General features: G+C 53.9%; 1 protein-coding gene and 2 long non-coding RNA genes across 7 annotated transcripts in view; 2 read left to right on the forward strand and 1 right to left on the reverse strand.

Annotated features, from left to right (window-relative positions):
• Positions 1-375, forward strand: part of LOC134561792 (uncharacterized) — an 11,676-nt gene extending 11,301 nt beyond the window's left edge. Inside the window, exon 3 of the long non-coding RNA XR_010082979.1 lies at positions 264-375. This is a non-coding gene — a long non-coding RNA (uncharacterized LOC134561792). The remainder of the gene's footprint in view (positions 1-263) is intronic.
• NIPAL3 (NIPA like domain containing 3) overlaps positions 1-6,967 on the reverse strand; it is a 13,514-nt gene extending 6,547 nt beyond the window's left edge. The window contains exons 1-8 of one of the 4 annotated variants that reach the window (XM_063419074.1): positions 6,741-6,967; positions 4,849-5,210; positions 3,244-3,312; positions 2,983-3,154; positions 2,821-2,880; positions 2,137-2,282; positions 1,404-1,500; positions 289-424 (exon numbers count right to left, since the gene is read on the reverse strand). In XM_063419074.1, the coding sequence (XP_063275144.1) occupies positions 289-424; positions 1,404-1,500; positions 2,137-2,282; positions 2,821-2,880; positions 2,983-3,154; positions 3,244-3,312; positions 4,849-4,947 (779 nt within the window). In that variant the 5' untranslated portion in view covers positions 4,948-5,210; positions 6,741-6,967. Of the gene's footprint in view, positions 1-288; positions 425-1,403; positions 1,501-2,136; positions 2,283-2,820; positions 2,881-2,982; positions 3,155-3,243; positions 3,313-4,848; positions 5,211-5,317; positions 5,802-6,052; positions 6,246-6,740 lie in introns of those variants that run through there. The other 3 variants (XM_063419071.1, XM_063419072.1, XM_063419073.1) reach the window with 3 other exon arrangements.
• LOC134561791 (uncharacterized) lies at positions 6,552-16,521 on the forward strand. Of its 2 annotated transcripts, none has more exons than XR_010082975.1 (3): positions 6,552-6,690; positions 12,683-14,079; positions 14,750-16,521. It is a non-coding gene; the product is annotated as an uncharacterized LOC134561791 (long non-coding RNA). The 2 variants fall into 2 exon arrangements; XR_010082976.1 differs by having other exon boundaries at positions 14,817-16,521.
• The last annotated feature ends 67 nt before the right edge of the window (positions 16,522-16,588 follow it).

A 16,588-nucleotide genomic window follows, 5' to 3' on the forward strand; every position in this document is an offset into this window, starting at 1 on the left:
CAAGGGGAAAAAAAAACTAAAAATGGACACATTATCAACAACACTGATCCTGCACTTTGGTTTTAGCCAGTGCACATAGGCTGCATTTGACTGGCCACCATTCCAGTCCTCAAACTGTTTGAATGGTGGCATTAAAACCACCTGGCAGTGTCACTTTGTGGAAAAGCAGAGATCCTGGGATGGATCACACGAAAGGATGGATAATTCTGAATTTTAAGAGATATTTTTGATAACAAACAGCTGCTGACCCACGCCCCACACAGCCCCAGACAGAGAGAGGATCCTCACGTGGCCTGGTAGACGGCAGTGGCCACCATGCACACCAACATGATGTAGAAGATGGGGGAGTCGAGCTGCAGGGAGCCCTGGATGGACACCAGCAACATCCCAGCCACCGCCTTCACTGTCACCACGGTCATGGAACCTGCGGGGACACCACGCTCAGCTGGGCTGGCTGCAAACAGCCCCAGCACCCCAAACCTGCCCCTCCTCCTGCCAGGCCACACGAGGGATGCAAACTGCCCGTGTGCCACCAGCTCTGCCCGTTTTATTCCCCACAAACCACCACAGCAACCTCCAATAAATCACTGAACCCTCCTCTGTCAGTGAACAGAACTGGGAGCATCGGCTGCTTTTGTCAGTGCTGTGCAGTTACAGGGTGGGGGATACCATTTTCCATCTGGTGTGGTTAATAAAGCCAAGGAAGTCACCAGAACAAGAATCAGGAAAAACTTTCTTTTCTTGAAAGTTGGGCCATTCAGAATTTAGGGCATTTGCTTTGTAATTCATGGAGCCTCTGAGGCACCACTGAAATCCAGCCCCAAACAGCTCAAAAAACAAAACAGAAAAGACTGCAGGCACTGAAGGTGCACAAACAGCAAAAATTGAAGGCTGTGACATAGATTTCAGCATGGCAGTCTTGCTATTACTCATCCTTTTAAAAGTTTAATTGATCACAGTTTCTATATTAAAAAAAATATTAAATGTGTAAATCCAAGGTCACTGCAGGATATCAGAACCATCAGGGACTCAGTGTGACAGGGACAAGCTGGGGTGGCAGAGGATTCCTCATTTCTTTAACCCCACAGCAAATCTTAGAGCCAAGACAATTCTTGTAGGCTGGCTCAGCCCTGTTATGCACTGAATGCCCCCTTTGTGTGCCCAGATTCAAATTAAGAACACTGATAAATAACCTGATAAATAACTTTCTGTGCTTGGCAGATTATTTGTCTGATAGGGAATAAGCCTTAATTGTTCAAAGGTCGTTTGCAAAGATCCTAAACATCAGCTTCAGAACATTTCTGGAGGAAATTAGTGCATTTCATGGCATTAATTAAATCAATACAATGCCCTGCATGCCTCAATTTACTGTTTAAAGATCTTACAAGTCCATATCAACTCACCCAGCAAAGCCACCAGCAGGAGGATAATGACAATGTAGTTTGCATTTCTCTCCTTGTAAAAATACAGGAGCAGACAGAAAACAATGATCTCCACAAGCTACAAAAGAGAAAGGAGAATATTAGAGATGCAGAGCACATGGGGCTGGCAGAAAATGAGATTCTGAGCCAATCAAACATTAGAACAGGGCAAATCAAAGGGAAATGGGGATCCCACACAATTATAGACCAAATTCAGCATCATCTTAGATTCCAGCAAGAGGAGATATTCGGCAGCTCCTTGCAGAACAGGAAACACGAGGCACTTTTGGTGCTGGGTTTATGGTAAAGCAGCTGATCAAACAGTCCTGACTGAATATTCCCAGGAGAGATCTCAGTCTGCTTTCTGCAGTGAGCTTCCACAGATGAACCTGGGGCAATGGCCAAGATCATCTTCATTAAAACACAAATTTCATGGGATTTTCAAGAAGAGATCTGTGTGTCCAGAGAAAGTCAGTGTGGAAAAAGATTCAGTGTGGTGCCAGATTCAGGCACCAGTAAATTTCCAGTCAAAGACATTTAATCCTACAGGATTCAGAGACACAAAAGGAGCTGCCTGTGCCTGACACCTGGAAAAGCTGTCCCAGGCTCACGAGTGAACACAAGGAACACTGGCAGCAACCAGAAGGAAAAACAATGCTGGAAATGAAATTCCCCCCCTCAGGAGAAAACCACCCCACCCTCCAGGGCCCCTCACCATGTAGAGCAGGAATGGCCAGCTCACTAAATGCCTGGTGATGTTCTCTGCTGTCATCTTCTCGTGGCTGTTGGGTCCAAATGTCACCAGCAGGTAGGTGCCAACCACTGCCAGGCCACAGCCGACAAAGGACAGCACGTAGCGCCCTTGGGCAGGCACAGAACAGGAGAGGACAGGGTTAACGAGGGAGGGGATGCACGGAATTAATGAATTAATCCCACAGGAGCATCAGGGACATCATGCATGTCCCTCTGGGGACTCCTGGGTCCACCAGGGGCAGTGGGGGTGTGGGAGCTGAGACACAGCTGGCACCAGGTGGCATCTGCTAAATAAATAAAGCTGCAAGAGCTGGGTCTGCCCCTGCCTGGCACTGCCCACAGCCCTGTGCCCACTGCTGCAAACACCTCTGTGTTTATGGAATTCAGCTCACTCCCTTGTGCCCGGGCTGTTGCAGAATCAGGGCTGCAGCTTCAGCCTGTTTCTAAATTCTGTGAGGTGCAGGGGATTTGGCACAAGCCAGGGAAAAACATCCATTTGTAATAAACAGTGGATGAGATGACATATTTCATTCAAGAGGTGCTAATGAGACCTTGCCATGCCTGTAATTATAATTCCTGAGGAGCTGAGCTGTGTGTGATGAATTGTAAACACAGAGGAAAAGTAAAAAGAAACTGTGGAACTTACTCAAAAACTCCTTGGGCTTCCATTTTTCTTTAATAAATATAATTCCTATGATTGCACTAGCTATAAAAAAAAAAAAAAAGAAAGAAAGAAAGAAAGAGAGAATCAGTGAATTGTGGAGTCAGGAATCTCCCACTGACCACACTCAGGCTGTCTCCTCCTTACCCACAACAGACACTGCACTGAGAGGCACAATCAGGGAGAGAGGAGCAAAGGCGTAGGAGGAGAACACCCCCAGCTCTCCCAGCACCAGCAGCAGCAACCCACTCCACCACGTCTTGGTTCTGAAGTAGGCCCGGGGGTCTTTGGAGCCTGCCAGCCTGATGTGGCTGTATTTCTAGGCAAAAAAAACCAGAAATCAAGCAGCTTTGTCATGTTTGGCTGTTTATTCCAGTGCAGGATGAGTGTTTGCTTCGGGGCACTCACCTGGAGGTTGAGGGCAATGCTGCTGACAAGATGCCCAAAAATAGCCAGAAGTGCCCCAATCAAGTTCTCCTGCAGAAATAAAGGGAACACACAGTGATTAAATTCAGCCAAGGAACTCAGAGGGGTTTGCACACTCTGGAGGAGAGCAGACCTTTAAAACCATTCCTGAATCATGGAATAGCCTGGGTTGGAAGGCACCTTTAAAGGTCACCTAGCCCAACACACACATGTCAATAAAACCTGTTTATCTTCCTCCCTTCCTGCTCATCTGGGGCTGTGAACTCAGGTGGAAGATAAGCCCCAGCAGCCACTTTCTCCAAGAGACTTCACTCAGTTTGCAGTTCTCAGAGAGGAGGAAGATAAGGCTAGAAAATCTCCACACCACCACTCATTCTTCCCTTTGAAAAACTCATTTATGAGGATTTTATTGCCCTGGAATTCGACAGGGAATGGATCAGGAACCTCTGCTTCCCAACTGTTTTGCTCTTTTCCACTTGTGACAGCTGCTGGTTCAGTCATTAATTCAGCCCATGTGATGAGGCAGCCCAATTATCACAGATCTTAATCTGCTTTTTGTATAAACCAGTTATTCCCAAAGTCACAGGAGACTGCTGACAGCTCCCAGCCAGTTCCCAACCTCTTCTGCACTGGCATTTGCAGCTCAGCAACAATTCTCACGCTCTGAAGATGGGATTGGAAATAAAGAAAGGATGTAAAGCAGGCTGAGTCACAAAAGAGATGCAAAGGAGGACTGAAGAGAAGAGCCTGAGGCCACCAAAGATTTGTGTGCTCCCAAAATTGCCTAAATCTCATTAAATGTCATTAGCACCGTTCCTTCAGCCCAGCACCTACTTGGATTGGTTTGGGATAACCCAGCTCACATTCAGATGTGAGTATGAATAAATGGACAATCTTGATTTTCTCATGCACAGAAGAACTTCCAGATTTCAAATTCTTAGCAGCAGAACAAAAATCTTTTCATCAGAATGCACAAAAAATGAGATTCACCCAAAGAGCTTCCCTCAAAGCCACCTGAGAGAGGTTCCCAGGACAGAGAAGGTGGCAGGAGGACGTCCCTGTGTGACCACACTGCAGAGTTCCCTGGGCTGTGACAGCCTCAGGTCAACTGCCACAAGGGCCCAGGACTGTGGTATCAAAGAAAAAAAAGTCAAATTTGCTGAGATTTTCCGAGCACCATCAGAATCAGGGATTCAGAGGGAATTTATCTGTTCCCAGCTGGAGAACAAGGAGGAATTCCAGCCCCACATCCCACCCAGCTGCGGGCTCACCCCCCTGGAATTCAAACCCCTGAGAACACGGAGCAAACCAGAACCTCTGCTCTGTTAGTGCTGCATGGCTGAGGCTGCACAGGCACCTCAGAATCCCTGCACCCAACACCTGCACCCCTCCCACAGCCACGCCTGCCTCCCTCTGCCCTGCAGACACAGAACTTCTCCCTTCCCTCACTGTGCACGGGATGTGACACCCAGGAATGGCTGGACACAACGACAGAGCCCTTTCTGCAGAAAATAACCCCAAAGCAGCAGCAGCAGCAGCTCATTCCAATGGTCAGGAGCTCCTGGGGGGCTGGGGAGGGAAGCTGACCTTGTAGGAGAAGGAGTCTGTGTGTGGCTGCACAGAAACTGCTGCTGTGGCCAACAGGACCTGCTGGAGCTGCACACCAGGGCTGTTTCCTCCTTCCATTTTGGGTGTTTTTGGCTTTTCAGCCTCCTTGATGCTGGAACTTCTCTTTAAAGAAGAGACTCAGATGCTGCTGGAACCTTCTTCTGGTCCCGCTCCCTGCCATCCATCCTGTTCCCTTGGGCAAGGTCAGGGAAGCACAAACACGTCCTGCTGCTTCTCCCCCCTGCCCTGTCCCAGGGTGGGCACCACAGCCACGAAGGAGGGGGGATGAGCCACTCCTTCCAGCCACTGAAGCAGCAGGGTTATGTTCCTTCAGGATGAATCTAAGGGAAAAAAGAAATAAAACCATAAGAATTAGATCTAATAAATCAGTGGTCTAAAACCTCCAGTGAAGGATAGGCCACAGAAACACCCCTGGAATCAGACTCACAGCTGCACATAAAACAGGAAAAGCAGATTATAAATGTCTTCTTAGAAAGCCTTGGACAGAACCTCACAGCGACTTTGCTTTACAAGCTTCTGTGAACTGGCTGTGCCCCAGGGGTGACACACTCAGCTGGCATTTAACAGCATCACAAAGGCTCTCAAGTCCTCCGAGCCCTGCTTTTCATTTCCCTCCTCCCTGAAGCTCCAGTTTGTCCGTGAGTCACCCCATCCCCACGTGCTGGGATGACAGCGCTGCTCTCCCTGCGGGCAAAGGGCAGTCCAGGGAATCCCTGCCAGCCTGGATTCCTCAGAACCCGGCTCCTTGGAGTGTCTGCAAAGAACCACAGGGGCTCCCAGGGAGCAGCAGCACCAGCCCTGCCCCGTCCGAGGGGATCAGGGCAGGGCGAGTCTGGCACGGCCCGCCCGGGATGGCGCAGCCGGAGCGTCCCCGGCCCGAGCCCCCGACACTGCCCGGGACCCGTCCCACGCCAGCAGCCTCCCCTGGGCACCCTCCGCTGCCGGGCAGCCCCAGCGCGGGGGCACGGCAGCCACCAAAGGGAAAAACCACCCATTTGTGAGGGGATGGGGCAGCAAATCCCCCTCCCAGCGGGAGCGAGCCCTGCCCGGGCAGCGCAGCGCGCCCAGACACCCCCGTGCCGGGACACGGGGTGTTCACACCAAACCCTCCGGGGCAGCGGCCCCGCGCCGGTCCCTCCGCTGCCCTCGGGGGGCCCCGCACCTTTCCGTCCGCTCCTCTGGGGGGGCCCCGCCACTCACCGGCCCCGCCGCCGGCCCCAGCCCAGCCCCGGCCTCCAGCTCCGGTCGAGCGCCGCGGCCGCTTCCTGCCCGGCGAACCCGATTGGTCTCCAGCGCTGTCAGTCAAAGTCCGGCCCCAAGCCGGGGGCGAGGACTGGCTGCTTCGCGGAGGCGGGGTCGGGTCCAGCCTATGGGCCCGGAGTTACGCGGGGCCGGGCGGAAGAAGCCGCGTTCCGCCGCTCGGTTGGGGCGGAACGAGGCGGGGCCGCGGGCCCCGCCCGGAGCTCCGTGCGCTCCCCGGCCCAGAGCGACAGGAACGGCCGCGGCCCCGCTCCTTCCCCCGGAGAGAACCGAACTCGCTTTGCCCCGGTGGGACCCGTTCCTCCCGCCCTCCCCGTGTGCGCGCTCCCGGTGGCGCGAACAGCAGCCGGAGCCACCTTAAACCAGCCGCGGTGGCGCTGAGAGCTCGTCTGTGATTGGGCGCCGGCCGCAGGGCTCAGAGTAACAGGCGCGCTGATTGGAGGAGAGCTGAGGCGGCCGTTGTCTCGGCAACCGGGTGTCCGCACTCCGGTGCCGCCGAGGGCCGGGGCTGCACCGGCGGGAACGGGCGGGGACCGGCAGGTACGGGGATACAGGGGGATACAGGGATACAGGGATACAGGCCGCCTCACCTGGGCGGGATCGGGCTCTTCCCGGTGCTCCCCGCGGTACCCGCCATTCCCGCGCGCCCCGCGCCGCCTCACCTGGGCGGGGCTGGGTCCTGAGGCGACTTCCGGTGGCGCCCTCCAGGGCCTCACCTGAGGCCTCACCTGAGGCTTCACCTGCGGGCGCCGCCGCATCCCTCACCTGGGCTCCTCTCGCCCCCGAGCCATCGCCCCGAGCTCTCTCAATGGAGACAGCAAAGGCCGTGGCTGACCGGGGCCAGCTCTGGAGTTCAGAGTTCAGAGCCGGGACTGAGCTTAGAACAAAATCCCGGCACTGCTCCGGTTCGTGACACGCCGTGTGGGCTGTGAGCGGATCCCTGCCTTGCCAGCTCAGGGATCCTCTGGAGTGCGAGGTACCCCCAGCAGAACAGCAGCACTCGGTGCCATGTCCCGAAAATAAACAGCACTTACCACGGAGAGTGCAGAGCTGAGGGTGAAAACCTCCACCATGCCAAGGTTTTTCACTCAAAGCACAACCAGGGTTCGTTACTGGAGCAAATCAAGAGATATCTGGAACTATTTATAGCCACGGTGGGTTAGAGATGTTCCAGGTCCAAAATTCCTCCTCTTGGGAATAAACCAGCACAAGGGAATAAGAAATGCCATCAAACAAAACATCCACCAACAGCAGTGCTTCCAAGGGTCTTTTTAAATGAAACAGGGAAATGAAATGCAGGAGTGGCTGCTGATTTTCTGACGGGAATACTGCATTAATGTTGGATTTGCCTTTATCTGACACCTCCCATTTCAAATGAAAGCTGCTGTTGTGCTCCTGCATCTCCATATTCAGTGTTGCTATCCTTGGCTGTTCCTCTTGGGTTTCAAGATTGCCTTATAAACACCACAGGAAAGGGGTTTCAGACTGGAGGGAAAAAAAAGAAATTTAAGTCTCGATCAAAAGGATTTCAGTACAACCAAGTGAGTAACAAAAATGTTTGAAGTTTATGAGGGGTTATTTTTGGTTTTTTGCCACTGACAATGGCAAAATGCGACAAGAATAGCAACCAAGTTTAGATCAGGGTCATTAATTTAACTTTGCAATCACAGTTGGTAACAGAAGGAGGAGTGGTGATGCGATGTTAGTGGTTTAAGCCTGGAAATTACTCCGGATGGATCCTCTCAGCTGTGCCAGCTCCCCATCTCCCACCCGCCAGCCCTGGCCCTGTTCCTGCCCGGTTTCTGAGCCCTCCAGGACACACCGCTGCATTTATTCAGACATCCAAAGCTCTCGGTGGAGTCAATCCTTGTCTGGGTGACCCCTCTCTGTCCGCCTTTTGCCGCCCTCCCCGGGTTTCGGGGCTCGCTCCCTCCTCCCGCCAGCAGAGGGGAGCAGAAGGATGCGCTGAAGGTGCAGCGCTGCCCCCGCCCGCTCCCGCCGGGCTCCACTCCCGGCTCCAGCGGCTCCTGCGCTCTCTGGGCGCTCCTTCCCAGCCGCTTCCTCAGCCGGGGGAAGGAGCGTGCCCTTCCACGGCCTCCCGCTGTCTGGGGAATACGTGCTAACGCCACATCTACTCCCAAAATTACGTACATGAAGGATTTCTGAAACTCTGGACCGGGTATGCAAAACAGGCAAATCAAGGAAGCGTTGTGCATCTTCCCCTCTTTCTTCTCCTGCCTTTGGCATCTTCTCTTTCTTCTCCTTCCTTTGATCTCTTGCTCCTTGCTTGTCTCTCCCATCTCAGTGATATCAGGAGTGCATTATCTCAGGGTTGAATAACAGCAATCAAGGACGTAAAGGACAAAAAAGGATGAGGGGAAAATGATCAAGGTGGAGAAGTTGCTTAAAGACTTTCTGTAGGCGCCATCAGTCTGCCTGGTCAGCTTCCAGCAGTGCCAGCTGAGCCGATGCTGAGCCGTGACTAAAGCGGAGCAGGCAGAGTCTGCAGGGAGCTTCACAAAGCTTCCCTTCCCTTTGAGAGTTTCCTGCTTGAAGGGCAGAGTGGGCAGGAGGCCAAACCACAAACTACACAAGGGCTTGGCTGCCTCTCTCCTACGCTTTATCCCTGAAGAAGAGTTCCTGCAGCAGGTCAGGAGGGGAAGGCCTGCACCCATCAGCACCAGAGCTTTTGGGGGCTGCTGCCTTGGTCTGCCCCAGCTGGAGGACTCGGCTGTGTCCCCTCAGCCATTGTGGAGCACAATCCTTGAGTCAGGGATGAATGCCAGGATGGGAAGTTACCCATTCATCATTTAGGCAGTGCAAAGAGCTTATTTACCTCTCAGTACCTGACCTACAACACCCAGCAGCTGGTTTGACCCCCTGGTGTCCCTGTGCCCGTTCACACCTCCCTGCAGGGCCCCGGGGCTGGGAGCTGCTCCCCTGCATTCCCTGGCAGCACAGCGCCCTTGCATCCCCCACACACAGCCCGGGCACTCGGGGGCACTCTGGGCGTGCAGGGGCTGAATCTCCACGGTGTGGAGCTGCCTGAGCTCCAGTTACCCTCAGCAGCACTGGGTGATGATGGATGTGCCAAACCCGGGCTGGGTGCACAGGATGGGAGAAGGGCTCGGAGCCTTTCCTGGCACTGCTGCCCCGCAGGAGCTGGGCAGGGATTGCAGCCAGCCCTGCCAGGCTGGGCAGCACCGGGGCAGGAGGAGCTTGCAGATGCAGTTTTTTATCAGCTGCTCTGGAAGCCTGCTGCGATTTTAATAATCAGCTCCAGCAGAATTGGGCAGGTCCTGCTTCCCTCAGCACAGCCCCGCTGGCCACAGAGCCCAGGCTGGACAGCCTCAAGCACATGGCAGGGCCACGTGGAGATGCAGCCCGTTGCCAGGGCAGTGCAGGCTCCGTTCTGGTTCTGGTTCTGGTTGGTGATAAGGAATAGCTGCCTTGGGATCCCTGCTCCCTGCAGATGAACTCTCAGACCACATCTTCAGAAATCTCCTGTCATTTTGGAGCAGCCCAAGTCAGAGCAGCTCTGCTGAAATTCACGGAGTTGCATCACACACCTCAAACTTTGGTCTGTCCTGAAGTGTTTTCTTACAAAGAAAAATAAGTGGAAAAGATGATTTGTGCTCAGCTGCTTGGTAACTCAGGAAAGGCACTTTTACAGGAAAGGCTGAACCCACCAGAAGACTGATTCCTTGGGGTCTGATTGCTTGCAGAGCTCTCCCAGTTTTCACGGAGTGGCCCGTATTTGGGTTTGTTATTTTTAGCACCATAGCAGCACCGTTCCACTTGTCCGTGCACGCAGCCAGGAGCAGCTCAGCTGAGGGAGAAAAACGCAGCAGGAAGAGTTCCCTGTGATCTCACTGCACACCAGCAGCCTCTGCACTGCCAGCACTGCCTGCCCACTCCCTGCCACGCTTCCCTTCAGCCTGTCCTAAGGCCAGGCACAGCAGAGCCTCCATTCCCCTCCCCAGCCATTCCCGGTGGTTCCTTCAGGGCTTTGAGTCACTGCAGGGCTGCTGCTGCTGTGGCCAAGCACAGATTCCATCTGGATGGAGTTTTTAATCAGCCCTTGGCTCATCCATTCCCCCTCTTTGAGCCTGGCATCTTCCTGCTCCTTCTTGCTCCTGCCAGACACAGTTAAATCCTCGTGTCTGTATGAGTGGAATGATGCCCCAACTGATTCATTTTCCCCTCAACTGCCCCTTGCCTTGTTCTTCAATCCCAGGCCTCTCCCTGTTCTCTTTGCCTCCCGTGCCATTTGGGGAGGGGGCATCAGATCACTGCCAGAATCCAGCCCTGAAGTCACCAGAACAGGAACCAAGGCACGTCCAGAGCATTTTCCATTGGTAACTGGCAGACAGGACAATTAGTGAGGTTCACACAATGTTCCTAAAGATCAGGAACTTCAGCTCTTCCATCCTACGCACTGGAATAATTTCACATTTGTGTTAGTATAAAGCTGTTTCTTTTATCTTCTATGGTCCCAGACCTCCCAGTTCCCACTGGGACTGTCAGAAGCAGGACATGAAGGGCATCCAGCCCTTCTTGGGACCACATCTGAAAAGCTGCAGGGATCATGTACGACACAGGCAGGGCTGCATTTATTTGGCTCTATAAATAGAATCCTGCCCAGTCCTCTTTTTGAAAAGCCCAAGAGAAGAAGAGAGGCAGGGAAGGTGTGGTACTGCAAATAAAGCATTCTGCCCACATGCTGCATTAATTAGGCCCAGCTCAGAAGTTACAGGTGAGATTTTAGATCTGCTGTGGCTCCCAGTCTCTACAAATTGCCCTGTAGACAGCAGAGAAATTGGATCTTGCTCACCCCCAGAATCACTCAGCTGTCCATGCAACAGGAGGCTTGCATTGAAGGATTACAAATTTAAACTCTGAAGGCACCTACCTCGATGCACAGTTAAAATAAAAGCACGAAATTCGTGTGACTTGAAAAGCAACACAGGAAATCCAATAATACCAGCACTGGCTTTGGTTCTGGCCACCCTAACGCTCTGAAAGGCACTGGCAGGTGACACCTGGGGGCAGGGTCACACCTGGGGGCAGGGTCACACCTGGGGGCAGGGTCACACCTGGGGGCACTGCTGGGCTCAGCTGTGCCAGGGTCACACCTGGGGGCACTGCTGGGGACCTTGCCAGGGTCACACCTGGGGGCACTGCTGGGCTCAGCTGTACCAGGGTCACACCTGGGGGCACTGCTGGGGACCTGTGCCAGCTCCCACAGCTCCGTGCCTGCCTTCAGGTTGAGTTCCCCAATCCTGCTGATTCACCCCTGTGCAAGTCACGTAACTGTTCTGTGCCCGCTGCCCAGCCCTGCAGGTGCCCGGGCTGCAGGGGGTGTTGTAAGCTGCATCCACAGGAATTCAGGGTGTTTGGAGATGCGGGAGCTGTTAACAGAGCCCCGAGTGTCATTACCCGTTATCAGATGTTTATAATAACATACACACACCTCCTGGGCTGCTTGTCCCTTCCGTGGTGTCTTGCTGTGGGATTGTTTTGTTATTTCTGGAGAGAGCTGTTGAGCTTTTCCCCGGTTTTGAGCCATGCCCTGCTGAGCTGTCCCCTCTCAGGCTGCTCCCTGTGCTGAGGCAGACTCCAGCAGATCTGATGACTTTGCAGAGCTGCTTAACACCCAGTGGAGACACAACTTAATCAGCTTAATTAGCTGCCACTCATCAGCTGAGACACGCTAACACCCTGCATGCACGTTCCATGTTTTGCAGTCACTCGATGGCATTTCTACACCAGCAGAGGAGTTTTCCCTCCCGCTTTGGGAGAGCACAGGGAGCCCTGTGCTGCCACAGTGCTGCCCCTCACAGCCCCTGCTGTTCAGGGACTCTGAACTCTGCTGCTGTGACTCAGGCTGAGCACCTGCCCCAGCATGTCCTGTGTTAATTAAACTGCTTTGCAGGCCGTAATTATTTTCTCTATCATGGTATAATGGCTCCGCATCGTATTAATTTTAACATTGTAAGAATTTGCTTCTGGGAACGGCCTTCTTGAATTAATCACTGACTCATGATTTACTGGGGGAGATAATATCTAACCTACAAGAGGCTGAACAGGAAACTATCTATTTAAAAGATGGCAGTGGCTGATAATTTATGACTATAGACAAAGAGATACCTCAGAAGAAGAAGGTGGACAGATCCTGCAGTTTCGTGGTCACTGCTCTCACTCAGCAAAAGAACTGTTGTGTAGTCACTGGAGGATCTGGTTTTGAGTGACAGATTAAAATTGAGGGAAAAAAAAGGAGTGAGAAACAAGGGAAAAGTGTCCAAGCACACCTCAAAGCCAACCTCAGCTCTGGAACCAAACCCTGTGTCACAACAAAGGCAGTTCAACATCTCAGCATTTCACCAGCTTGCCATAGGAAACAAGGAAAAAACAAAAAGACAGGGAAAAAGCATCACCTTTTTGTGTTTGAATCTGTAACACAGGGTTTTCTTGCCCCTCTCCTCCTTCCTCAGTGCCTGGGTATTTACATCCCTTCCTGTTTGTCTTGTAGGCCATCCCAACATGGACTCCCTCACCAAGGGAATAACATCTTCCTTCCAAAGGCCTCCCACCCAACAAGGAACAACGAATTTACTCCAGATTTATTCCAGAGTCTGCAGCCTCAGCCACACAAACCCACCAGGGAAGCAAAGAAAACTCCTTCCAGGAGAGTGAGTGCCATGGGCTGTGTGGAAATCCCTCACAGCAGGGGGATCCCAGCGTGTCCTGGTGCAGAGGCAGTGGCTGCTGTCCCCAGGAAGTGGCTGGGAGGTGGCAGTGCCCGGAGGGGCAGTGTGGGTTGGGAACAGCCTGGAGCAGTGGATCAGGGGCCCTTTATCAGCTGATCTCCCAGACATTTACAAACAGTAATTAAACTCTGCGCCACCCTGGGATGTGGGGGCCACTTCTTATCCCCACTGCATGGAGCAAGAAGCCAGAGCACACCTGACCTGGAAAAAGATTCCCCATTCCCCAGGCAGAGGCTTCAGGCTGGGCTGGGTTTGTGCCTGAACAGAGGAACACTGAGGATAAAGCCCCAAATGTGGGACCCCTGGGCAGGAATGGTGAGGGACACTCCTGTCTGATAACACTTGGCCATTCCCCCAGCCCCTGCTGCATCACAGCTGGAGAGAGGCTGGAAAAGTTCTTCCTGCCATTCCCAGTGTTCCATCCTGACACCGTTTCAGAGGGATGAAAAGCCAAGAACAGAAACTCCCTTCTCCTAAGCCCTCCCAGCCCTTGGGATCCTCATGGGAAGACAAATAAATCCATCAGCAGATCGTTCAAAAGCATTTTTTGTCACCACAGTGACGTTGCCTGGCCTGAGATTAAGATCATCAATAAATTCCTGACCATGGAAAAGAATGAGCCCATGAGAAAGGCCAGGGCTGTCCTTACCCATCAGGGAAATCTTTACTACATGTCTCAGCAGCTGGATCTTGTATCAGGGCTTTGGGGAAAGGGAAGCAATGCCAGGAGGGGTTTGATAAGGACAGAGGGCTGGAGGAAAGGGCAAATTAAATCTGAGGAGGGAAGATCCCCAGCCTGTGTTATCAGAAAGCACACAAACACCCCACACCCCGCTGCTGGGGTTAGAGCCTGCTCCCTCTGCTGTTCCAGGCACGGGGAGAGCAGGAGGGGATCCCAGCTGGGTCCTTTGGCATCCCTGTCCTGTTCCAGCAGTGTCTGGGGAGGGCAGCAGCCAGGCCTCTGCAAGGCTGGGCCATGGCAAATGCAGGTATTTCACAATGAACAGCACTTCCATTTCCCAAAGCTCTTCATTTCCCAAAGGTTTTGGCTTAGAAGGATTAAGCCTCACCCTCAGGGCCACACAGTAGCTCTGGAGTCCTCACTATCAGCTCCTCGTCCAGCTTGGCTGGATCATATTTTACAATATTATTTTTAAAGGTAAGGTTGGAAAAATCAAAGCATGTTTGCAGTGTAAAGGCCATTAAAGCATCACTGAGTGTCAGTGCTTTGGACAAACAGGTTCTGTGAGTGCTGTGTGTGTAAAACTCCCATCACTCTGACATTCCAGCTGCAGAATTCCTCTCGGATGGGAAGAGGGGAGCACAGGCTGGGGCACAGAGCAGCATCAGAGCCCCCTGCACCCCTTTGCTCTGCCCCCACCAGAGCCTTCCCCAGCTAAAGCTGAGTGAAATGGGAGAAGAAACACATCCTGCGGCTTGGAATGGGGAAATGCCTGGGGAGGAGGAGGAGGGACCCACCTCCGAGAGGAAAGGGTTAAACAGCTGAGGGCAGCTGCAGGGCTGGACCCAGAGCTGGGGCTGCAGTCAGAACAGCCAGGACAGCCTGAGCTCCCTGAGGTGAATCCCTGACTGTGACACTGAGCTCTGGCTCTGTGGCCACTTTCCAGCTGCTGATTCCAGGACAATCTCTGGGGGTTCTAGTGCCCAGCTCACCCCAAATTTAATTCTATAAATCCAAGGCACCATCTGGGGAAATAAGTGAGAGCTGGAGGAACTCTCAGCAGGTTTGTTAAAGCTTTGCACACTTGTAAACAGATGTAGGCAGGGTTTGATTTCCCTGACTTTAATCCTCTCCTCCGTGCCAGCAGCAGGGCACCCCCGGACAGGGCGCGTGGGTGTCCCAACAAAACACAGGATGCTGTTTGTCCCTCACAGCCCTGCAGAGCCTCACCACACACCGAGCTCCTCAGCTGCCTGCCTGATGATGCAAGCAGTGAATAAGCACGAATAAAGACACAGAAACTGGGTGTTGTTTGTAGAAGTGAGGAGCAGAGCCCTCCACCCAGCGCTGGGGATACCAGAGCTCTTGCACAACTCAGCTGTCAGCCTGCTGCTCCTTTTTGTGCATCTCTCTGGGCACTTTTTCACCAGGAGCACTCGGGAAGTTTTCCTTCCTCCCCGGCTTGGGGGAGGGAGCAGCTCCCGGCCTGTGAGCAGCAGAGCTGGGATGCCGGAGTGGGATTCCTGCGTCAGGATTTCCCTCAGACCCAGCCCACATGAGCGGGCCTGTGCTGGCCTGCCAGGGCTGGCTCACGGGCAGCTCATTAGTGCTACTCGGCTCTAAGAATTGGAAGATGATCATTAACTACAATTGGTTTGAAAGCTTCCAGTTTTGAGAAGTTGAGTAATTAAAGCAACCAATGGGCTCCGCTGTGTTTCCACCTGAGAGCTCGCGGTGCTGGAGGCTGGGGAGTCACCCTGGAGGGGACTCAGCCCTGAGCAGGGCGGGAATGAGGGAGAAGGGCAGGGGCAGCTCCTGCTGGCCCAGGGACGGGCACTGGGCTCTGTCACACACCCAGCAGAGTCCAGACACCCCCTGTGCCCCCCCTGCCAGGCCCAGCTCGGCTGAGCCTGTCTGAGCACGGAGCAGGGTCCTGGCAGCTCCCGAGGGAGCCCCTTGCAAACACTCGGGGCTTTCACACGACCTTTGGTGCTCGGGGTGAAAATCGCCTTCACCGCTGCTATCTCATCTTCAAAAGGAACCGGTGGGCTCCGGGCAAGGAGTCAGGAATGCTCTCGCATATTTGGGAGCTCTGCTTTACGCAACCTCCCAGCAGCTCGCCTTGGCTGCAAGGGATGAGCGATACTGAGCCAGTCAGCAAAACACCCACCCGGGCGGGCAGGGCCGGGGACTGCCCCGGCAGCGCCTCCCTGCTGCAGCGGCACGGCCGGGCCACCAGCCCCGGCACGGCACGGCCTCAGCCCGGCCTCAGCCCCGCACGGAAACGCGCCCGATCTCTGCCTCACCCCACCCCTGAGACCCCTGCACTGTCACAGTGCAGACTCGGGGAGCTGCAGCCGGGCTGGGCCTGACCCTGCAAAGCCCAGGATGGGTCTGTGGGAAAGGGAACCCATAAAATCCAGCGAAATTCATCTCTGTTCTGCTGGGAACATAAAGGTACAGCTGAGATGGATTTTGCTGATGTAAATCAGGAGTGGTGCTGCGGGAGTCTCCAGCTGGGCTGGAGGAACTGAGGCTCAGGTGGGTAAATGTTTATCTGCAGGAAGTTAACGCCGAGATCAGAGTTCAGAACAACTCACTGCGGGGTGAGAGCCCCCAAACCCCCAGCTCTGTGTGCACACAACAGCCCGGGGCTGCCTGCAGCCCTCCCCGTCTGTCCTGCACAGCAGGGCCAGCTGTCCCCACTGCCACGGCTCCCCCAGGCCAGGGGGACACCTCTGTCCCTGTCCCCATGGCCAGGCAGGACAGCGCCACCCCGGCTGGGATGAGCCCTGGAGCTGTCCCAGAGCAGGGTCCCCACAGCCCTGACACAGCAGGGGACAGGGGACCCACAGCTTTCGGCTGGTGACACTGAGCACTGGGGGAGTCCTGCTGGGACTGGTTTTAACTGGAGCTGAAATTCTGCTGCAGGAGGACTCACAGAATCAACCCTGAATCAGAGGCATCCTGCTGAAGAAGGAGTTTG

Source organism: Prinia subflava, chromosome 24 (assembly GCF_021018805.1).
Source record: "Prinia subflava isolate CZ2003 ecotype Zambia chromosome 24, Cam_Psub_1.2, whole genome shotgun sequence".
Lineage (NCBI taxonomy): Eukaryota > Metazoa > Chordata > Aves > Passeriformes > Cisticolidae > Prinia > Prinia subflava.